The sequence below is a fragment of the Vitis vinifera genome, chromosome 19 (genome assembly GCF_030704535.1).
Source record: "Vitis vinifera cultivar Pinot Noir 40024 chromosome 19, ASM3070453v1".
Lineage (NCBI taxonomy): Eukaryota > Viridiplantae > Streptophyta > Magnoliopsida > Vitales > Vitaceae > Vitis > Vitis vinifera.
The window spans coordinates 5,302,024-5,323,416 of NC_081823.1; the positions used below are offsets into that span (position 1 = coordinate 5,302,024).

Here is a 21,393-nt window from a genome sequence, read left to right on the forward strand (position 1 = left end):
AGATGCCAACCTTCCCTTCATACTCATAATATTCACTCCTAACTCTTGTCAGTCTTTTATTTGCTTCCAAGAATGCCTGCCTCCACTGAATAAATATTTTTAATTTTGTGTGAAATAACATGACATATTTTTTAAAATATACTAACTTTTAAAAATTATTTTTTTAAAAAAATTGAGGTATTAAAATATTTTTACTACCCCAAATTTAAAAAATTTAAAAAATAATTTCTCAAGAATAAAATAAGTTCATATTTTTTGTTGAAGAGTTATTATATTTTATATAAAAAGTTATTACTATTTTCTATTTTAAAAAATAAAAAACAAGAAGTATATGCAATGACACCAACTAAATCATTTTATTTTATTTTTTCTAGATGACATGTATCATGTATGTATATTTGGGGAGGGGTAAAATATGGGGCTGAACATTGGGCTAGGCTAACCCAAGGTCCAGTCACGTAGCCCAATCTAGTGATTTTGCACATGGGCCCTGGTCCAAATTTTAACGCCTCAACTTGAAGTCTTGAACTAACCCAGTCTCCTGCATTCCAAGAGGCGCACTTTATCCTCAATGCTTGGTGCCGCCTCTACCATACACCCCAGGTGCGCAATACTCCTCATCCTCTCTCCACAGTCCCCACCAGTCCTATCTTTGAATAGATAATCCTTACTCTTAAACTGCAACAGCAAAACTCAGAGGGGTTGAAACAACAAAAATGGCAGCCATGGCTGCTCTGCAGAGCTCATTCACTTCGCTTTCTCTCTCCTCCAACTCTTTCTTAGGCCAACCCTTCTCTCCCCTTCTTTATCCTTCTCTGGTATGTCGTCTTCCTCTTCTTATTTATCTTTTATTATAATTTGTGGCTTTTAATTTATCATATTTGAAGCTCTATATGATTTTATGGTGATTTCTGAGAAATTTTTGCTCGAAGTGTGATTTTAAGCGGGTGTGGCAGAAATTGGGTATATTAATGAAAACCCATTTGTAGTGATAGTGTAGCTTATAGAGAATTTTCAGTATTTGTTGATGAGTTTGAAATGGGTCTTGCGCAGATTTGGGGAATTAGTCTTGGTTTAGTGAATGGATATCAAATGTTTGTCTCCAATTGGTGACCATGGATTTGAATTTTGACATGCTTGAGGAAAACAAGTCCAAGTTAGAGTGATGTTTTAGGGCCTTTATCACCTTGGTGGCACTTTACTGTTTGGTAGTGTGGGGGAACAAATGCAGATTCTCCGGTGTCTGCATTTTTGTCCCTGTGCTTGGTTAGGTCTATGTATCCTTGCTACTAAAATCTGCCTTTAGGGTTTAATTGTAGCTTGGGCGTCAGCTTGTAGTGTGATGCTGATTTTTTTAGGTTCCTTTTCATTCACAATGTGGCTGGCTGATAGTTATTCTGAAAATATACATCTAGGAAAGATCACTGGTTCATTTCACAGCTTCAGTTCTTCCTCAACCTCACTTATCCCCTTGATTGTGCTGATGCTTTCAATAGATTAAAAGGAGTAGTGGTGATAATTTTCATTCCTGTCAATAGAAAATTGTAAAGGCTCAATCTGCAATAGAAATGGATCCTAAGTCTTTCAACTTTAATTAACCTGAGTAGAATGGTGTCATTTGCAAGTGTTACTATTGAGGGAAGTTTGAAGAATTGAGGGGTATGATGGGGAGAAAACTGACAGTACAGAAGAAATATCATGAGGGAAGAAGATAATATGCAAAGGTCACTGTGAAGCAAGCTGCATTTACCGACTTTTGCATTTAAGGAACATCAAGATTATTGAAATGAATGGATCCTCCATTTATTATTACTTTTTTTTTATAGGTGATACTCTCTTCATTTATGTTCCATGTAATATGCAAATGACCTCTTCCCCTATGTATCACGGACACAACATGGCATAGATACACTAACACATTATGGGTCTTGAGGAGAGCAAGGATATGATAGTCTGTTACCCACATGATACCTTTGAGTTATGCCCTTCAACAGGATAGTTTTTAAAATTATGTTCTTGGTACAGAGGACCTTGGTTTTAGGATAATTACCAAGTGATGAAATTATGTTTTTTACTAGGTAGATCTCAAGCTTAAACTGCAGCACCTTTTTTATTTTTTGGTTCTCTTTTTAATCAGCCTCTATTCTTTTTCCTCCTTTTCTGTGCCTTTCTTTTTTGAGCCTTTTTTTTTAAGTGGGGTGGAGTGAGATGTATTGGTGTTGGTGATGATGTTGGAAATTTTTAAGTGGGTAAATTACCAAACATAATTGTATAAAAGACTTCTTTCATATTGTCACACCCGAACAGTTTGATTGTTTTTCTGTACATGGTATAACTGGCAGATTTTGTAACTATTTGACCTGTGTTCACCTTGTTTATTAGTTCTGGCTTAGCTCTCAGTTTGAGAAAGGATGTTACAAGTTCTACAAGTGAAATTCTCAAAGAGATTGAAATATGACATGTTTCATATATTACTTTTTTACCATTCTGAAATTCTTGTTATTTTGAGAGGCAAGAAAAAATTGATACCTACTAAAGTAGCAAACTTATGCTGTATTTACTTTTATAAATTTACCTTATGAGAGAAAACTCATCTTCCTATAAAAAGAAAAAAGAAAACTCATCTGAGTTGATCTTGTATCAATTGAGCATGTCTTTAATCTTGTATAGGGTTTGATTCAATCCAATTTACTAAAAACTAATGAGTAATATCTTGATGATAATCTCTTGACATGTTTTACATGCAGGCCAAGTCAACAGAGAAGCCATGTCCTATTGTAATGAGGGTTAGTATTTTGGGCCCTTATCTCATTTGTCAACCTGTACGGTTCATGTCAATTATTTTTCGACCACTGAACAGACTAATTTTGAGATATGTATGACATGAGAGTAAACAGGAAAAGGAACAAAAGATGACCCACCAAGAGGGCAGAGTGTGTGAGTTGTAGACGACATGCAAAAGTGTCTAAATTCCAATCTGTATTATATTTCCATGCTGATTACAACCACTACTGTCCCATTCAAACCATCTGCCATTGGAATTGTTACAAGGAGAGCATTTTGCTGCTACCTATGTATAAAATTATGTTGAGGCTAAACCAAGGCTTAACTAAGAAAAAATTTGCTGCTATCTTATTATTTTCAGCCTCCCAAAATGGTAATAAGACTGGCTGCTTCACAAGTAAGCTCTGTCTGAGCAACGCAAAAATCCATGAGTTACTTGATGATCATGAACATGGCTTCTCTTAAAAATACCAAGTGGTTTTACTTTGTCTTTACCTCATGCAGCTTAAGCGATGGGAGCGGAAGGAATGCAAACCCAACAGCCTTCCGGTGCTACATAAAATGCATGTTAAGGTGGGAGATACAGTGAAAATAATATCTGGTAGGGAAAAGGGTAGAACTGGGGAGATCAGTAAGATATTTAGGCATAACAGCACTGTGGTGGTGAAAGACATAAACTTGAAGACAAAACATGTGAAGGGCAGAGGAGAGGACGAGCCTGGACAGATAATCAAGGTTGTTTTCACCGCTTTACTATTCTATATATATTTTCTCACCAACTCTAAAACACCAGCTGGGTAGGTTCACATGCCATGAATGTGAATAAACAGTCATCAAACGATCCTAAACATGGAAACATGTGCTTCCTCTTTAAGTTATGTGGGTTCTTGTTTCTTCTGTGATTAAGTCATTAATGAGTATTTAAATAATGATTTACAGATTGAAGCGCCTATCCACAGCTCAAATGTGATGCTCTACTCCAAAGAACAGAATGTGGCTAGCCGGGTAGGTCATAAAATCCTAGAGAATGGAAAACGCGTTCGCTACCTCATAAAAACTGGGGAAATAATTGACAGTGCAGAGAATTGGGAGAGAGTGGTCAAAGACAAAGAGAAGACTGAAGTAGCTGCTGCTGCTTCTTGAGATCCCAGCTTACTACTCCAGCATCATCAATTAATGTAATTTCCAAAGCTCTTTTAGATTTTGTTTCTCTCATTCTCTCACATTCTTTACTGGTTTGAAGTATTTTTGTTATGACAACTTTGTTGAATCACATTTCACATGATAAAGAAAGTTTTGTTGATCCTGTGTTGGTTTTATGGTAGGTGAAGCATTTGAGTTACTGTTTGTTTGTTTGTTTTCATCTCGTGGCTGATGCAAGTTTGTTACAAACTTACAGAGAGGATCAGGTATATCAAATGTTTGATTTAGATGTCTTAAGACTTGAGTATGGAGTGATTTCTTGGAATAAGTTCATTTTCATTATAATTTGTAAGGACATGCAAAGACAAAACTATTGAATAGCTTAAACTGAGGAGGTAGCTGCTTCGAAAGTTGAAAAGTCTCAACTGTTTTTAAAAGCAGTCTTAAAAAATACAACCATTTTCGAGACTCGAATTTGACAGAAACAGTTTTTTGAAAATTTGTTTTGAAAGCATGATGTTTTTTGTATCATATTTGAGCTTTTTAAGTTGTTTTTATTTATATTTTATGAGTTGTTTTGAAAAATAATTATACAAATATAAAGAATATTGAAAATAAAGTATTATAGATAAAAATTATTTTTAAGAAAAATTTGAAAACACAAAATTATTATAGACAATTATTTTTAAGAATATTGAAAATACATTAAGAACTTTCCAAGTTTTTAAATAGACTTTTGTTTTAGAAAATATGAAGGTAATTGTTTTTGAAAATATTCCCAAATAGGTCCTAAAAGCTTGTTTCGAAAATATATTTGATAATTTTTTATAGAAAACATTTTTTAAGAAAAGATATTCTCTAAAAATATATTTCGTTTGGCCATATTTTCTAACTTTGGTTTTAAAAAAACTATTTTTAAGTTCGAAAATAAAAACCTGTTTTTGAGTGTTTTATAAAAATGAAGGTATTTGGCAATTGTTTTTAAAAAAACAAAAAAATTGTTTGAATAAGCTATTTTAAAAAATGATTTTTATGTATCAAATACAATTTGATTTATAATTTATTAGTTTAATGAAGAATTTTAGAGAAAAAAAAATTTAGAAAAACGATTTTTGGTATTGGTATTAGATGGTGAAGAGAGAGAAAGAATAATATCATATTCACTTTTATTTACTTTTATATATTTTTTTAAAAAAGAAAATCTACGTTATCCTTTTGTTTTTTAAAATCGGTGAAAAAACAACTTTACTTGTTTTTTAAAAATTGTTTTCTATTTCACTTTATTTTTAAAAATCGTTCTTAAATAATAATGACCAAACACTTTTATGAATTTTTAAAAACAAAAAACTATTTTTTAATCATACTCAAACAAACTCATAGTTTTAACTTGTTTTCAAGATTGTTTTAAAAAATAATATATAAATATAAAAAATGATTAAAAATAAAATATTATAAAAAAGAGAGAGAGTTATTTTTAATCATTTTATGCTCTGTCGTATAATCAATAATAAAAAATTATTTTCTTTTACATATTTTTCCTTATTATCGTCTTGGAACTGAACTCAAATGTAAAAGATTCTCATTTTCAAAGTGACTCCAACTGGTTCCTTGGTGATTTAATTTTAAGAAAGTTATAACAGTTTTTTAAATGTTATAAAGCTTAAGCGTTTTCTAAAATTAGATTTTTTTTAATCTGTTCCATTTGGATTAGGCCCAGGCTAATGTCCTTAAACTTAACCATAACTCGTTTTGATGTTTTTATAATATTTATAAATTATATTATTTTATATAATAATATTTATTTTCTTTTAATTTTTTTAAATATCAAATAATATTATATCATATACTATTTTTTTAGAAAGATATATAAATTTTTTTTTTATTGTTATCTTAAAATTTTATTTTATTTGTTGTTTATATATATATATATATATATATATATCTATATTAAATATTATAAATGGATTTTCAATTATGCAATCACGATTAACTCAAGTTTACTAATCAATTCAAATTTAGAGAAATGAGATTAGGTTTATTTGAGTTGACTATCTCGAATTAAAGATTAGATTGAAATCGATTGATTGTTTTTTAATTTGATTTAGACTTATGATAGACCAATCCCACCAATCCGCTCAGAGTACAACCTTATCACAAACTCCTTACATTGATGACAAAATCAATCAACCACGCTCCTAACATCCACATGCTTAATTTGAGCCCTATTTCAATTAATTTTCTTAAATTTACTCCCATTTCCATATATGAAATCTTTACATGATTATTTCAATTTTATACTTTAAATAACTTAATATATTTAACAAATTTTCTTCTTTAGAAAGTTTGACAAAAAAATATCAATATATTTATACAATATCCACCGAATAAGTTAAAAAAAAAAAAATCAAATTTATGGAATTAAATTTCCCCCTTTTTTAAAAAAGAAAAAGAAAAAGAAAAAAGAAGGTAGAATCATTATTAGAGTTTGCGACAAGTAGCTTTCTCAAACTTATGATCAAATTAGTGCCTTGATGTTACTAAGACTCACATAATTTTTTCTTTTAAAAATTAGGTTAAAACTGATTTTTGGAAATACAGATTTTAATTTGGTATTAAAGTTTCATTTTGAAAAACAATCCCAATCTTGTTTTCAAAATTGCTTTCAAAACAAAAACATTGGTTCTCGACAATATGAGGGAAATAAAATAAAGAGAAAAAGTAAGATAAAAGGAAAAAATGAAAAAAAAATTAAAATTAGTAAATTATTTTTATATGTTAATTCAAATTCACTTTACCCATTTTTTTCTTTATACTCTTTCACAAGCAAACATACCTTTAACCAAATTGAGCTAAACATTATCTATGGTACGGTATTGTAATATAATTGATACAAGTAACGAAACACATGACATCATGTGGAAGAGATTAGGAATGATAACTGGGTGAGTTCGGGACGGATCACCCCCATCCCAACCCCACCCCATTTATTCAAAACAATTCTCATTCTTGTCTCATTTTAAAAAGTAAACAGGACAGGCGGGTATGATAAATTTCTATACTGGTCTCGTCCCGCTCCGTTTAATTTTTTTAAAAAAAATTACATTTAAAATTTTTAATTATATTAAAATAAATATATTTTATAAATAATTAAATTATTATATTTTAATAACTTATTTTATGAAAAATATTTTTTTATTATCTATATTAAAAATAGTAAAATTTAAATTTAAATTAAATTAAATTAATTTTATATATAATCGGGCGAACCATTGCCATCCTAGAAGAGATATATGGACCCCAGGAAGACTCTAGATAAGTCTGACAAACCTATCAAAAAAAGAATAAAAACATTTGTCACGCACATGCGTCGGCGACACCACAGCTGATAATTTGCATTCTTTATATATACTAGTGTCTATTTCTGTATATTAATTAAAATACCTCCCGGTCCTCATTATAATATATGTATAGGCCAGCTGCCGTCACAAGGCGGAGAAATCCACTCGGTGCCTTTCTTCTTCCACCTTCTGCCTTCTTCATCAGATTCAACTTTCCCTTTTGGAGGTTGGTTTTTTTGGTAGCTGGGATTTTGCAGGAAAATAAAGGAATGGAAAATGGTCCAGAGAGGAAGGTGGAGGGGAAAAGAGAGGAGAAAATGAGGTTTTGTGTGACTGGTGCAACCGGGTATATTGGATCTTGGCTTGTCAACACTCTCCTTCAAAGAGGCTACATGGTTCATGCCACTCTCCGTGATCCTGGTTTGTCTCTCTTTTTTATTATTCTTTTGTTTATTTATTTCAATCTAATTTTTTGGGTTGCAAAATGTTTGGAAAATAAAAAATCCTTCATATTTCAATTCAATACTTAGAATTTGGGCATATGATGATTCTATAAGTATCATGTGATTTTATTTTTAAATTTTTAGCATCTAAAATTGTATTTTAGATAATATATTTTAAAATAAATATTAAAAAATATCGTGCATCGAAATTGGATCTTATTAAACCCAGATATTATAGACATTTCCTTATTTCCACCCTGAAACTTTTTTTTTTTTTGTATTTATCTTCTATATCAATCTTATTATTAATTTCATACTTTTTTTTTAATCAATAAAATAAAAAATATTCAAAGAATCCAAATCCCCAACTACAAAAGAAGAGTCACAAGAGGTTTTTCTAATCATTTTTTGTTTTTATTACTTCATCTTCTTTAAGCATTTCTAACTTCGAATTTTCTCAAACTCCTCCTCAGATGTTAAATGTCCATGATAAAATCTAGAAATATGATACAAATAAATGATATCAAAATATAAGATTTTGATTGTTAAATGTTTTTGTAAAACATGGGATATAAATAAAATCGATGAAAATATAATGATATAAATAAATAAAATAGAATATAAAATTATAGCCATAAAGTTCTATTATTATGATGACACATAGGAGTCTTTTTGATGCCTACCAACAAAAAAAAAAAAATCTCCCATGGTAGCATGATCATAAATATTTTAAATTGGCCAAAATCACATTTTTATAATATGATTTTAAATGGGCCAAAATTTGCAAAATAATTCTAAATCTAGTCTCTTTTAGTCACGGGACCATCCATGTTACAAAAAATAAAAGTTTGATAACTATGTTTTTTAATTTTTCTTTTAAAATTTTTAAATTTGTAATCATTAACTACGATTTTAAGTTAAACTTGAAATTATAATTGATGGTTATGATTTTAAATATTATTTTTTATTTTAAACTTAAATTTAAAGTTATAATGGTTTATTAATTATAAATTAAACTTATAATTTTATTATTTTATTTCAAATATTTTAGTTTAGTTTTTTAAAAATTAATTTAATATCATAAATTTATTATATTATTTTTTATTAATATGTAAGTAATTAATAAAATTATGTGATTATTTTAAAAAAGTGAATATATGAAATTAAATAATTAATTATATATCATATAATATTTTTTTAAGTGTATTTTTGAATCTTTTAGTCTCTCTATAAGTTATTTTTTCTTATTATTTTCACAATTTTTGATATTTTTAATTTTATATAAAAATTACAACTATAATTTTGATTATTTAAAAAAAATTAAATCATAATTATTAATTATGATTTTGTCAAGTGGATAGTCACGTGATTGAGAGTGAATTTGAAATTATTTTGTTAATCAACTTAATTTATGATTATTTTTTTAAATGAATTATTTATCTCAAAACTCCCGAGTTACGTGTACTTGATTCAGTGCAAAAGCTGGCATCCAGCGACAAGTCCAATCCATCAACTTTATTTTAGTGTAAAAAGCCTGCTCCCTCTTTAAGTGCTTTGGATTTTTTCCCAGGCCCGATCCCCAATATTATCTCCACCTCAGCCTAATATCCCTACATGCCTACTTCACGAATTTTGCTATGTTTTTTTTTAACTTTATTATTACTAAAAAAATCACTGATGGTACTAAAAAATAAATATATTGCCTAAATAGATCCAATTATTTATTTATTTATTTTTATATTTTGGTTATGAATTCCATTTATATACTTAGTTTCATTTTTCGATTTATACTTATTTGATAAGCCAATTTATAACTTAATTTAAGTTATTAGGTAAATTAAGCATTTTTTGTAAAATAATTTAATGGTATGACTTAAAGTAAAAAATAATTTTAAGTAATAAGTAAGAATAATTAACTTATTTTTAATTTTACATATTTTCCCTCTTAACCGTCACTCCTTGCCCGAATTGTGAGTACTTGAAAAAATTATCAACAAAAAAGGATGAACTCAAAGCCCAATATGAAATATTAACACAGTTTTATGGATCAAATATCTTCAATTATACTTACAAATATGAGATATAACATATGCTCTATTTATAAAACGTTTGAATTAAGCATGTTAATACATTTAAACAGTTCAACAAACATTTTCATATATATATATATAAATCATTTCATATTGGTTATCAAATAACAAATAGTGCCCATTTAAGTGAAACTTTACAAATAGGTGGTTAACCTCAAATGTTCTTTTTAATTTAATTAATTTAATTTTACTAGTACTAGTAACCTCTAATTAAACCCTTAGAGGTTGGGGTTCAAATCAATTACATTTCCCACCACGAAAATGTAAAGGTCAACTATTATATCATGTTGACAAAGATCAAACAAACTAAAGTCAAATTCTTTATTTTATATATTCCAACTTACAAAAGCAAAAAATCCCCAAGTGTTTCAATATAAACAAAATAAATGTTAAAACACATTTTTTCATACAAAAATATATTTGATCCATGCTTAAAAGCAAAATTAACAATTACACATTTCAAACAATATATATATATATATAATTATTTTCTTTTGCAAAATCTATATTAATTTCCCTTATCTCATAAGAACTCCTAAAAAACTTTGGAGAAAAATAATTATGGAAAATCTATTATTTACCTAACAAAGTATAAGAGAAATAACTATTACATTTATCTAAAATTATAGGTTTAACAATCCTAAAATTTTAGGTATTCAAATTAATGTTTTTAATTATGAAAGATAATTTAATCTATTCCTATTTTAGAAAAATTTATTCCTATTTTAGAAAAATTAATAAATTTCTAATTCATATAAAATTTAAATTTTATTTTCAATTTATTTATTAGGACACAACCTAATTTAATTAAATTACAATTTATTTCACTAATTAAATTTTATGCTATTTATTAACTTGCACCCATCATTAGTATAATTATAATGCCAAAAACTTTATTTTACTTCCTTTTATTTATAAATTCTATTATCTCACTATCAGTTTTTTTTTTTAAATTACACATAACCAATGCACAACAACTCTTCACCGTTATTATTCTACCATTGTTAATAGAATAATATATATATATATATATATATATATATTAACCACCAAACAGTTCCATACATATCTTCCTTTATTATTAATATTATTTTTATTATTCTTATTTTTCCCATCATACTTATTCTTTTCCACTGGCTCAACACCCAAGCCTGCATATATATATTAATATTTTCCAATACCTTAATGCACATATAATAATATATTTATTTACTTATTTAATTTTTGAAATTTCATTATTTAGATCTATTCATTTAAGAAAATTTTGAATTTCCATATTTTCATCAATGGGACAAACTATATTCATAATTTCAATATTTTGACCTAAAATTTTTAAATAAATTAACCCCAACCTAAATCGAAATTTTCCAAAGAAAATTTTTTTTTTTCATCTAAAAACTTAAGATTTCCCAATTTTCAATAATAAATCAACTCATAATCTTAAATTTCCAATATTTTGATATTAAAAAGAATTAAATAAACTAACCCTAATCTATTTTTTTTTCAAAGAATATCTAACGTGTTTAGATTAACTAATTATTAGAAAAATTAGGTTAATCCAAACCTATGGTAATCATCTTAAAGGGAGGATGAATAGGGTGATGGTCCATTTTTGCAATTTAAACTATGTGAATGTAAGAGACAAATATATGCAAGTATATAATAAAACAATATTAAAGCAATTGCATATAAAGTAAAGGAGTAGGGGAAAGAGAATGAAAACACAAGATTTTTATAGTGGTTCAGCACAATCCGACCTACATTCACTATTCTCTAGCTTCAATCTCAAACTTGAGGTTCCACTAATTCAAGGCTTCCAAACCAAGTCTTCAAGCAATACAATTGGATTATGGTTTCAATCCACCTCTTGGATTTTTGGCTCCAAGCACCTTTTACACTTCTCAAGAGATACACCGCTCTTGAACAACCTCTCAAGTGATACTCCACACTTGAGAATCCCTAAGTGATACTTCACACTTAGATTCTTCCTCTCAAAGATATACAAATACTTTTACAAACTCATAGTACAAAACTTTAGGCTCAAATGATATAAGTAAACTAGGATTGAATGGTGCACTAATAATATGCAAGTTTTAGAACAAAGGTGCACTAAAAAATACTCTCCAAATGCTCAAATATATTAAAGAAAGATTTAGGAAGGTTAAACTCATGAAACAATGAAGATTGAAGCTTTTTTATAGAAGAAAACAACTAAACTAGTTGTTGGGGGTTTGACCGGTCAAGCTGGGGGTCGATCGGTTGACTAACCGTTAGCATTTAATGTTTGGTAGATAACCGTTAGACCTTGATCGCCCCTTAATCGGACCTCGACCAGTTGAGGTGGGGGTCGACCGGCTCCTCATCCGGTTGATCAACCGTTCTGGAAAAGAGAAAAAGTTTTTTGCACCCCTCGACCGGTTGAGCTGCGGTCGACCTACTCCTAGACTGGTTGAGTTAAGGGTCGACTTGCTCCTCGACCGGTTCAACCAGTTGAGCCGTTTTTGGTTCAACAACCAAAATTTTCAACTTAAAAACCTTTTAAACAAGTTTGGAAAACATTTGACACAAGGTTTTAATTGAAAACATGAAATCATCCTATTTTAAAGGATTTAAAAAGAAAAAACTCTTGGATAATTTTTATGCATAAGTAAAGAATGTAATGCATGAAAATTCGAGTGCACCAACAACCTTACAAAGAGATTTTATGAAGTTTGGGTCTTGAAAAGAACTTCTTTTTGAAGTCTTCTTCTTCTTATTAATTTCTCTTTGGCTTATTTTGTTCGTGTGATTGTCACTTTGGAATTCTTCTTGTTTAATCACACTTGAAATATAATATTAGTTTCAAACATTGTTTTGTTATCATCAAAACTGAGATTAACCAAATCTTGAAATATTAACCACCAAACAACTCCATACATATTTTCCTTTATTATTAATATTATTTTATTATTCTTATTTTTCCCATCATACTCATTCTTTTCCATACACTCAACACCCAAGCCTACATATTATATATTTATTTATTTTTTTTATTTTTTTTTAATATTTTCCAATACCTTAAGTCACATATAATAATATATTTATTTACTCATTTAATTTTTGAAATTTTATTGCTTAGATCTATTCATTTAAAAAAAATTGAATTTATCTTTTTTTATTAATGGAACAACCTATATTCATAATTTCAATATTTTGACCTAAAATTTTTAAATAGATTAACCCTAGTCTAAATCAAAATCTTCCAAAGATTTTTTTTTTTTTTTCATCTAAAAACTTAAAATTTCCCAATTTCCAATAATAAATCAACCCATAATCTTAAATTTCCAATATTTTGATATTAAAAAGAATTAAATAAACTAACCCTAATCTAATTTTTTTTTTCAAAGAATATATAGTGTGTTTAGAACTAACTAATGAATATAATATATTAATTTAGGGTTAGAATCTTACCTGAAAAAATCTTAACTTCAAACTCTAAACTTCTAAACCTTCAGCCCTACGATCTCCAATTCTCTAATTATGGTTGATAGGGTTTTCTGAATAAAGAAGGCAAGAGGAAAATCTAATTTATACCTAGGATTATCAATTGTAAAATGACTCTTTCTCCTTTAATGAGTTTAATTAATTAATTAATTATTTTATGATTTACTATTTTGCCCCTAGAGTTAATTTTGGGGTGTTACACTTCCATGTTACTCAATCTCATTTACCCTAATTATAATTTATGAGGATAAATATAATCAAGATTTAGAATAAATTTTAAGTTAATTTTATTAAATAATCTTAATAATTAAAGTAAAAATTAAGTAATAAATTTTAAATCAATAATTTAAATATAATTAAACTTAAAATCAACTTAAGTCATTAAGTAATGAGTATTAAATTTTACCAAATACCTCCCTACTCATAGATATTAAGTGTTTAGATACAATGACAACCATTAGAGAGAGGTTCAGTTTCAACAAAATACTAAAAAATTAAATAAATAAATGCTAAGGGAATTTTTTATATTTGGTTTTATGATAAAAAAAAATATGAAAAAGAAAATCAAATATGACTAAATTAGTTAAAAATTTATGCACTTTTAAATTATTTGATTTTTATATAGAGGAATTAAAATAAAAGCAATAAGTTTAAAGTAGATATAAACATAATTTATTGATTTTAAATCTATTTTTTTTCTTTTTATTTTCCATTTCTCATATTTTCTCTTCTAGAACCAAACATGGTAGAAGAATTTGCTTGGGCCTTACAAGAAATGGTTTTGGCCTAGTCCAACTTTACAAGCCCACAAAATAGGGCCTGGGTCCAATCTTGACATTACCTCTGGCAGATTTGGTCCAGGCCCATTTTTGAAGTCTAGTTCATATCAAGCCAACCTTGGGCATAAGAAGATTTAAACTTTAAAACATTGAAGAAAAACAATTAAGTCATCATTTTTCTTGGATCACCGCCAATCATCACGAGTACAAATTTTTACACCACAAGTAATTTACATATCTAATATCTTAGCAAAATTTATTTTTATTTTTTCTATTTTAGTGAACAGGAAAAAAAAAATTACTTTCATTTTCACTAGGAAGACCTTCTGGCTATTTTCAAAATTTCAATGGCTCAATCAAGGTAAAACTTGAATCAATTTGTCACCAACTTGAAATCCAAAATCCGGTGTCGAATCAGAGATTCATCACTACATTACCTCTCCATACTTACATGTATATGTTAAGTTTGATAAAATGTCACCTTATGCTAAAATTCTCAGAGAAGGCTGCACATCTTTTACCCTCATGGAGCAGCTGTGACCGATTGAGATTGTTCAAAGCTGATTTGCTGAATGAAGGGAGCTTTGATGAGGCCGTAAAGGGCTGCAATGGTGTATATCATGTTGCAGCTTCAATGGAATTCAACGTCATGGCCACAGAGAATATCGGTAATGCTCCTTTGAACTACTTCTCAATAACAAGTATAGGCATGAAGTCCGGTGCAGAAATGAAAGTTTTTGATGATTCTTCTTTGTTTGAACTTGAAGAGGCTTACGTTCAATCAAATATCATCGACCCTGCAATCAAAGGAACATTGAATCTTCTCAAAGCCTGCCTGAAATCAAAAACTGTAGAGAGGGTTGTGTTCACATCTTCTATCAGCACCATCACAGCCAAGGACAGCTTAGGAAGATGGAGAGCTGTAGTTGATGAATCATGCCAGACCCCCATTGATCACGTCTGGAAGACGAGAGTGGGTGGTTGGGTAATGCTTCATTCTTCTCACTCACCTGCATTGTTGCACATAAAGTTGTTAAACTTGTTTCAAGTAAAAAGAGTTGCTTTCACAGGTTTATGTGCTCTCAAAGCTTCTGACAGAGGAAGCTGCATTCCAGTTTGCAAAGGAGAATGGCATTGATCTTGTGTCGGTAATAACAACTACTGTTGGTGGTCCATTTATCACTTCCTCTGTTCCATCAAGCATTCGAGTTCTCTTGTCGCCAATAACAGGTGATTATGACATATAATTCAACTCACAATCTTTGTCACAACTCCAAAGAGTTAGCATCATCACGGTAGCTAAAGCTCGACTATATTCAATAGCTATTGTATGATCCCTGAAATTCAATCTGAGTTCTGCCAATACAACCTTTTTTTTTTTCTGAATTTTCCATAGAATATGCTCCATGTCGAATAATCTAACCAAGATATGTCACATTCAAAGATATACCAAAATGAAGTACATATTTAATGTATGCTAACATTTTTCACAGCCCACCAGGAGACTAAGTATAGGATATTAACAATGAGGATTTGACCATTTCTATAGGTGAACCCGAGTTTTTTTCCATATTATCTGCTGTGAATTCCAGAATGGGGTCATTGGCTTTAGTTCACATAGAGGATATATGCAATGCCCATATATTCTTGATGGAGCAGGCTAAAGCAGAAGGTCGATACATATGCGGTGTTCAAAGTTATCAAATGTCTGAATTGATCAATCATCTGGCTAAAGTGTACCCTTGCTCAAATATTCAAAGGTACTTCCTTCTTTCAAAATATAAGGATAAATTCGTATGGGAAGTTTTCACAATTTCTGATATTGATTGTTTTATATTTTCCCAGGTTGGTGGAGGAAGAATGTGGTTCAGCGCCTTCTGAAATTTGCTCTAAGAAGTTAAATGATTTGGGCTTCAACTACAAGTACGGCTTAGAAGACATTATCCAACAGACAATTAATTGTTGTTTAGATCATGGATTTCTACCTCAGATTAGAAGGTAATTTTTGCAGCTGGCTTTGACAATATTAAGCCAGCTTTAATAGATGGAGCCAGAATACAATTGTCAGCAGTAGTAAATGCAGAATTTTTTTTCAAATGATCTAAGTCATTGATGACGTTTTAGTTATGAATTGTTTTATCAGTATCTCTATTGTTTAAATTCATAGTCATTATAATTCTAGCAAAATGGATGCGTGATCGGCGGAAACAGGATTATTCAAAGGCATTGATTCTGGAACCAAACTGATCTACAACTTGATGTCTAGCTTAACTCAATGAACTAGAAGGCACCGGTCATTTTCAAAACACTTTAGTCATCTGACTGTTAAACTTATTTAATGTGTTTCTTAGACAAGTGAAGGGTAAAGGGATATTGTATGACCAAAGGTAGGTCTATGTGGTGACTTCATCTTTAGTTCTAGAGCTGGGCCACATTATTAAATGCGGAGACTGGTTTGTTGAGGCCAAGCCAACATGACCAATTCAACAACAAAGAGAATGATTTGGGAACACAGTTTTGTGACCCTCTACACAACCCCAGATAACATCCTAGTATGCAGAACTTCCACATTTTCGTTTTTCTTTTCCTTTTGGGTTAGGGTAAAACTCATTCTGGTAGCAATTGCTTGGATTTCACCTGGTCCTAAACCAAAGGCTTCTCATGTCTTCTTCGTCCTTTTTTTTCTTTTTTTTTTCTTTTCGTGTTTGTTGTTTGTGTTGTTGTTGTTCGCATGTCTTTTGCACCCTCTAAAATTCCCTACCCGTTTTCATTTTCCTTTCTTGAATAAGATGCTGTTTGCATTCAATTTTTTCAGATGAGAAGTCCCTAGTGGTTCATAATCAGTCAGAAGATGGAAATAATATTGAGTATGGCACTGCAAGAGGGCAGGCCGTCAGATGGATACCAGTCTAAATCAAGTGAGTGATGCCAACTGCACTAAATATCTTCATTTGTGTTCATCTGCTCCCAAACTACCCCCTATTCCTGTATTTATGACCAACAACTGAATTCCATTCAATTTTCTGGATCCAAAAAAATTTGCATACAAGCAGTTATGAGGGGTTAGATGCATTTAACAAGTCCATGTGCCAGAGAGCCTTAAAAGCTCTCCAGATATTGCAGCAAGAAAATGATTAAAGCACACCCAGCTACATGCTGTTAAGGACCCTTTGGAAAGTCTCCAATAAAGTCTACCATTTTGAAATGCAGACGAGGAGATAAAAAGAGGAGGAGAGATGGGTCCCTGACCTTATCTTCAATGTTAGCTACTCCCACATCAAGAGGATGAACAAGCCCGAGAGCAAACCTGACAATCAAAGAGTGAGAACAACATTTACAGCACAAAATCAAAAAACAAAATATTTTATGCAAGGACAGGCAAGGAAGAGACAAAAAATCATCCTGGACAGAGAGCATATGCTGTTCAATCCTACCTCATTTTTGGACTACCCTCTGTTTTGTAACATACCCATCAAGCAAGGACCACATTCCCTTTTCCAACCCAATAATACTAGTCACAAGTTATATTCATTAGCTCAGAACTACTGATAGCAAAGTAATATAGAAACCATACGTAGCAGTAATGTTCCCCTAATCACAATCCACCAATGTGTAAATCACATGGAACCTAAGCTCGATTTATTTAACTAATAGGATTATTCTCTTCCTACTACCTCTTCAAGGACCATAGAACTCAAAAAACTAGCTTATACAAACTGGTTCTGCTGTCTTTCCTGTAAAATTTAAGGTGACTGTGTGTTCAAGGTTTTGAGGTTTCAAATTATGTCACTATATGACGGTGCGCGCCATTAATTTTGAGGTATCATAATGGCTCTACCTGTGAAAAGGTTTCAAATTATATTAATACTTGGAGGTGCGTCGGTGATAATTATGGTTAGCACCTCCAAGGACACCATTAATACTGAGGTGCAAGTTCAACCTAAGATTGATTCTGGAGAGAACTCACCTTCCTAAGATAGTTGCATACTTTCATGCACTACCTTCTGACCTTCTGATGATGTTTTCTGGGTTTATTTCTGAATGCTGAATTCTGCAACTAGCTGCAATGAAGTTTGTTATATGTGGTATGTAGCTCTCAGTATGGTGAAGGAAATATACAGATTTTATAAGTGTTTGCATCAACAAATACAAGCCATTAATGAATAAAGAGAAGTACAATACCATGACATATGAGAATATTCGGAGATGGCAGATACAGTTGACATAGAGAATCACAAATTTTGATCTATGGGCAAATGACAACAAGTTTGAGAAGAATCAAAATTCCTTCAAAAGGGAAAAAAAAAAACAAAAAACCTCTACCAAAAACTAAAAAAAGGATTCCCATGACCTCCATAATATCAACTTAAGCATGTGTTTTTCTTTCTTTTTTTCTTCAAGGTTTGCAGATTACCACAAAGCAAGGAAGGAGAGCTCTAGGATTCAGCAAATAGAGCTCCTCAATATTTGAATATAGACCCACTTTTCCAGCCAATGAATCAAACCCGGATTGGCCAGCCATGTCTTGAATGTTCTCCAGGGGCCTATGAACCCTTCCAGCAATCACTCTGCAAACTATCAATGCCTTCCTTATAGATGGATCTTCGTCATAGACTTCTATAGATTCAAAAGCTCTCCCACTTGTGGAAGTGGTGAAAACCCCTATCCCACCCTTGAGCTCCTTCTTAGCAGAGAACCCATGTCTTATAATTCTACAAACACAGCATTTATCTGATATGCAGAGATTGGAGGAACCATTAACCCCAAGCGCACAAGTCATGGTTGTGCCATAGAACCTCAGGAGCTCATTCCCATCGGCTAGGCAGCGTGGATGTTTCTTGGGGAGTTTGCTGGCTTTTGTCTTCACCATTTCCCTATATTCTTCAAATCGACCAAGAGTCTTCTGCATGTTGTGAACCTTCAACACCCTCTCAATTCTGCCACAATGATTCTCAGATTTCAACCAACTTGTACGGCATATTATTTCAACGATTTTCCTTGATGAGTCGCCTTCCACAAGTTCAGTAACTACCACAGAGAATAGATGGTGAGCTGCTGAAATTCAAAACTACTCCAAAATCTTAAAAATAAGAACTAATTGAATTCTAAAAATTTCAATTGAAAGGTATGGTCGTCATACATTTTAGGCAGGTAATAAGATACCAGAAGCACAAGAGGAGACTAAACTATTGATTCTATGGATAGATTGGAATAGTAAATTTTGGAAGTTTTGTCTGCAAATCTGCAGAAAAAGGGAGATGGGTGTCTCAAAAAAGATTGAAAGGTGCCGGTATTTCAGAAAGGAGAGAGGAGAAAAAGAAAAAGTTCTTGAAGAATGGGAAAGTTGCTAAGGAATCAAGACTACGGTTTCAAATTAACAGGACATAAATCAACCCAATATGGCAAATTACGATGTGGAGTTTATAGAAATGTGCATACATGGTTATAGTATGCTGCATTTAGTGGTCAGAAGGATGTATGTGATTTGCAAATCAGAGGATAAGAGATCAAAGGATTCAAACAGGGGGAAAACAGAACAATGGGTGCAAATTAGAATAGAAAAAACGAATCTGTGACTTGGAAAAAAAAAATTAGAAACCAAGCACGGTCATGAATGAAAATGGCCAAAAAAACATGACAATGAAAATGAAAATAAAGGTTTTTTACCTGCATGCTTAGAGAGATGATGAGTTTCAACAGCTTCCCACTTGCTAAACTGCTCACCACACTTATGGCATGTGACTGCTGAAGTCCCATTAGAATCTGTGTCAAGGGAAGCCCTATTGTTTGAATGAATAGCTCCACTTCCACCCCCAAAAATGGTAGAACCCCCAAATCCAGACCCTTCTCTATCTGATAAAAGAAAAGGGGACTTTCTTGGAGGAGTTGATGGGCTCTTGAAATAGTGCATTGTAGGGTGGCCTCCAGGGCCAGGTGTACCAGGTCTTAAAGTACCCACAAAGGTTGAGCCACCACCAGTCCCAACACCCCCACCACCACCACCACCACCGCCTTCTTGGAAACCACCAAAACCAGTGATTTTAAGCTCACACCTTGAATTGCTGAGAATCACTTCATGGGTTATTGGGTTTAGAAATTCACTGCTCCCAATAGATCTTGGGCTGCAACTTGGTGGCTTCTCCATGTGTCTCTTACTTCCATGGATGACATCTTTCAGATTTGCTATAGACCTTGAACAACCAGACCTGCATGGTTTTTTAGTCAAGATTGTGCTCAGTTGTCTCCTGGCCTTTGGATCATGGACATCTGATGGCTCTGATTTGCAATGCAGAGATCTCCTCAGGGAAAGCCAAACTGTTGGCATATTTTTCCCCTTATTTTCTTTCTTTTTTTCCTCCAGCGTTTCTTCTCTTTTCTTTTCTCAATCTTCAGAGTTTCACAGCACTTCTCTGCAACTTTTTTCTACTGTTCACTCCCAAAAGCACATCACTTTCCCTTGCCATTTTCCTTCTTTTTCCACCATTAAAGCTGAAAAAGAGAGCCAAATACTAAAGAAACAGACTCTTCCCCTGCAATTTCCTTTCCACTTCTTGAACCTACCAGTGATGCAACAACTCCGCTAAACCAATATTTATGAACAAACCAAATCAGAACTTTACATCAAACACTCAGAAAAAAAAGTTCAAACTTTTCTTCTCAAAACCACAATGTACAGAGCCTCACCAAAAAGCATTTTTGGAGGGTTTTGTGAAACGGGTATCCTCAAAACCAGAAACCAAGGAAGCCCATTAAGAAGAGAGAAAAACAAAATACATAAATTCAAGAAAATGAGAATCTTTCTTTGGGGCTTGGGGAACATGACAGGGATCCTGAAAAACCTTGTTCTGCAGCACCAATAAATAACAGTAACTGAGTTTAAGGCACACTGTAAAACAACCAGAAAGGGACACTGATTTTGGTTTTTATTGCCTCCCTCATCTGTCATTTCTCAATTTGAATTGAAATTTTCATTTGAATCACAGCTCATTTACTCCATCCCCAGGTCTCAAGAATCTTTCTTCATAACCCATACAACTAATAATATCTGCTAAATTTATTATAACCCAAAAAAAAAAAAAAAAAACTCAAGCTTATGCCACACACACACACACATATATATATATATATATATGTCAAAAAGTTTTCAAAAAGCAACAAAAGAAACCTTGCTTAGCTCTTATATCAATTAATTTTAACCTTGCTTAGCTCTTATATCAATTAATTTTGTCCTATAAGCTGAAGAAAAGAGTATTATAACTCAGACTTATTTTAAGATGTTGATTGATAGGGTCATGCCATGCAATCAGACCCATGATTAACTCAACAACTTTTT

At 31.3% G+C, this 21,393-nt stretch overlaps 3 protein-coding genes and 1 long non-coding RNA gene across 9 annotated transcripts; 2 read left to right on the top strand and 2 right to left on the bottom strand.

Annotated features, from left to right (window-relative positions):
- The first annotated feature begins 535 nt into the window (after positions 1-535).
- Positions 536-4,337, top strand: LOC100250357 (50S ribosomal protein L24, chloroplastic-like). Of its 4 annotated transcripts, XM_019217500.2 has the most exons (6): positions 536-603; positions 688-818; positions 2,748-2,786; positions 3,289-3,519; positions 3,724-3,962; positions 4,110-4,337. In XM_019217500.2, the coding sequence occupies exons 2-5, from the start codon at positions 717-719 to the stop codon at positions 3,925-3,927; spliced, it is 576 nt and encodes a 191-aa protein (XP_019073045.1). In that variant the 5' UTR covers positions 536-603; positions 688-716; the 3' UTR covers positions 3,928-3,962; positions 4,110-4,337. The 4 variants fall into 4 exon arrangements, with proteins under 4 accessions (XP_019073045.1, XP_059591358.1, XP_059591357.1 ...); XM_059735375.1 differs by lacking the exon at positions 4,110-4,337 and having other exon boundaries at positions 3,724-4,090; XM_059735374.1 differs by having other exon boundaries at positions 556-818.
- A 2,967-nt stretch (positions 4,338-7,304) lies between these two features.
- LOC100255535 (putative anthocyanidin reductase) lies at positions 7,305-17,591 on the top strand. 3 transcript variants are annotated; one of them, XR_784608.3, is made up of 8 exons: positions 7,354-7,685; positions 14,561-14,728; positions 14,828-15,045; positions 15,131-15,290; positions 15,610-15,820; positions 15,906-16,058; positions 16,876-16,978; positions 17,271-17,591. XR_784608.3 is itself a non-coding variant. In XM_002282806.4 (7 exons), the coding sequence occupies exons 1-7, from the start codon at positions 7,391-7,393 to the stop codon at positions 16,877-16,879; spliced, it is 1,209 nt and encodes a 402-aa protein (XP_002282842.2). In that variant the 5' UTR covers positions 7,305-7,390; the 3' UTR covers positions 16,880-17,140. The 3 variants fall into 3 exon arrangements, 1 of the variants encoding a protein (XP_002282842.2); XR_002029121.2 differs by lacking the exon at positions 17,271-17,591 and adding an exon at positions 17,114-17,140; XM_002282806.4 differs by lacking the exon at positions 17,271-17,591 and having other exon boundaries at positions 7,305-7,685; positions 16,876-17,140.
- LOC132253408 (uncharacterized) lies at positions 14,421-17,399 on the bottom strand. The gene is made up of 2 exons (XR_009465251.1): positions 17,310-17,399; positions 14,421-15,070 (listed from the first exon to the last, which is right to left on the bottom strand). It is a non-coding gene; the product is annotated as an uncharacterized LOC132253408 (long non-coding RNA).
- Positions 17,592-18,165: 574 nt separating the features above from the next.
- LOC100260605 (uncharacterized) lies at positions 18,166-21,072 on the bottom strand. Its single transcript, XM_010646019.3, has 2 exons — positions 19,728-21,072; positions 18,166-19,088 (listed from the first exon to the last, which is right to left on the bottom strand). The coding sequence occupies exons 1-2, from the start codon at positions 20,383-20,385 to the stop codon at positions 18,457-18,459; spliced, it is 1,290 nt and encodes a 429-aa protein (XP_010644321.1). The 5' UTR covers positions 20,386-21,072; the 3' UTR covers positions 18,166-18,456.
- Between the last annotated feature and the right edge of the window lie 321 nt (positions 21,073-21,393).

Bases quoted from the DNA above. Each gene is read 5' to 3' on its own strand.
- LOC100260605 (XM_010646019.3), bottom strand. From the start codon at position 20,385: ATGCCAACAGTTTGGCTTTCCCTGAGGAGATCTCTGCATTGCAAATCA. The intron at 19,089-19,727 runs GTAAAAAACCTT...TCTCTGTGGTAG, and splicing joins TCATCTCTCTAAGCATGCAG to TTACTGAACTTGTGGAAGGC.
- LOC100255535 (XM_002282806.4), top strand. From the start codon at position 7,391: ATGTATAGGCCAGCTGCCGTCACAAGGCGGAGAAATCCACTCGGTGCC. The intron at 14,729-14,827 runs GTAATGCTCCTT...TTGAACTTGAAG, and splicing joins CATGGCCACAGAGAATATCG to AGGCTTACGTTCAATCAAAT. The intron at 15,291-15,609 runs GTGATTATGACA...CCATTTCTATAG, and splicing joins TCTCTTGTCGCCAATAACAG to GTGAACCCGAGTTTTTTTCC.
- LOC100250357 (XM_019217500.2), top strand. From the start codon at position 717: ATGGCAGCCATGGCTGCTCTGCAGAGCTCATTCACTTCGCTTTCTCTC. The intron at 819-2,747 runs GTATGTCGTCTT...TTTTACATGCAG, and splicing joins CCCTTCTTTATCCTTCTCTG to GCCAAGTCAACAGAGAAGCC. The intron at 3,520-3,723 runs GTTGTTTTCACC...AATGATTTACAG, and splicing joins AGCCTGGACAGATAATCAAG to ATTGAAGCGCCTATCCACAG.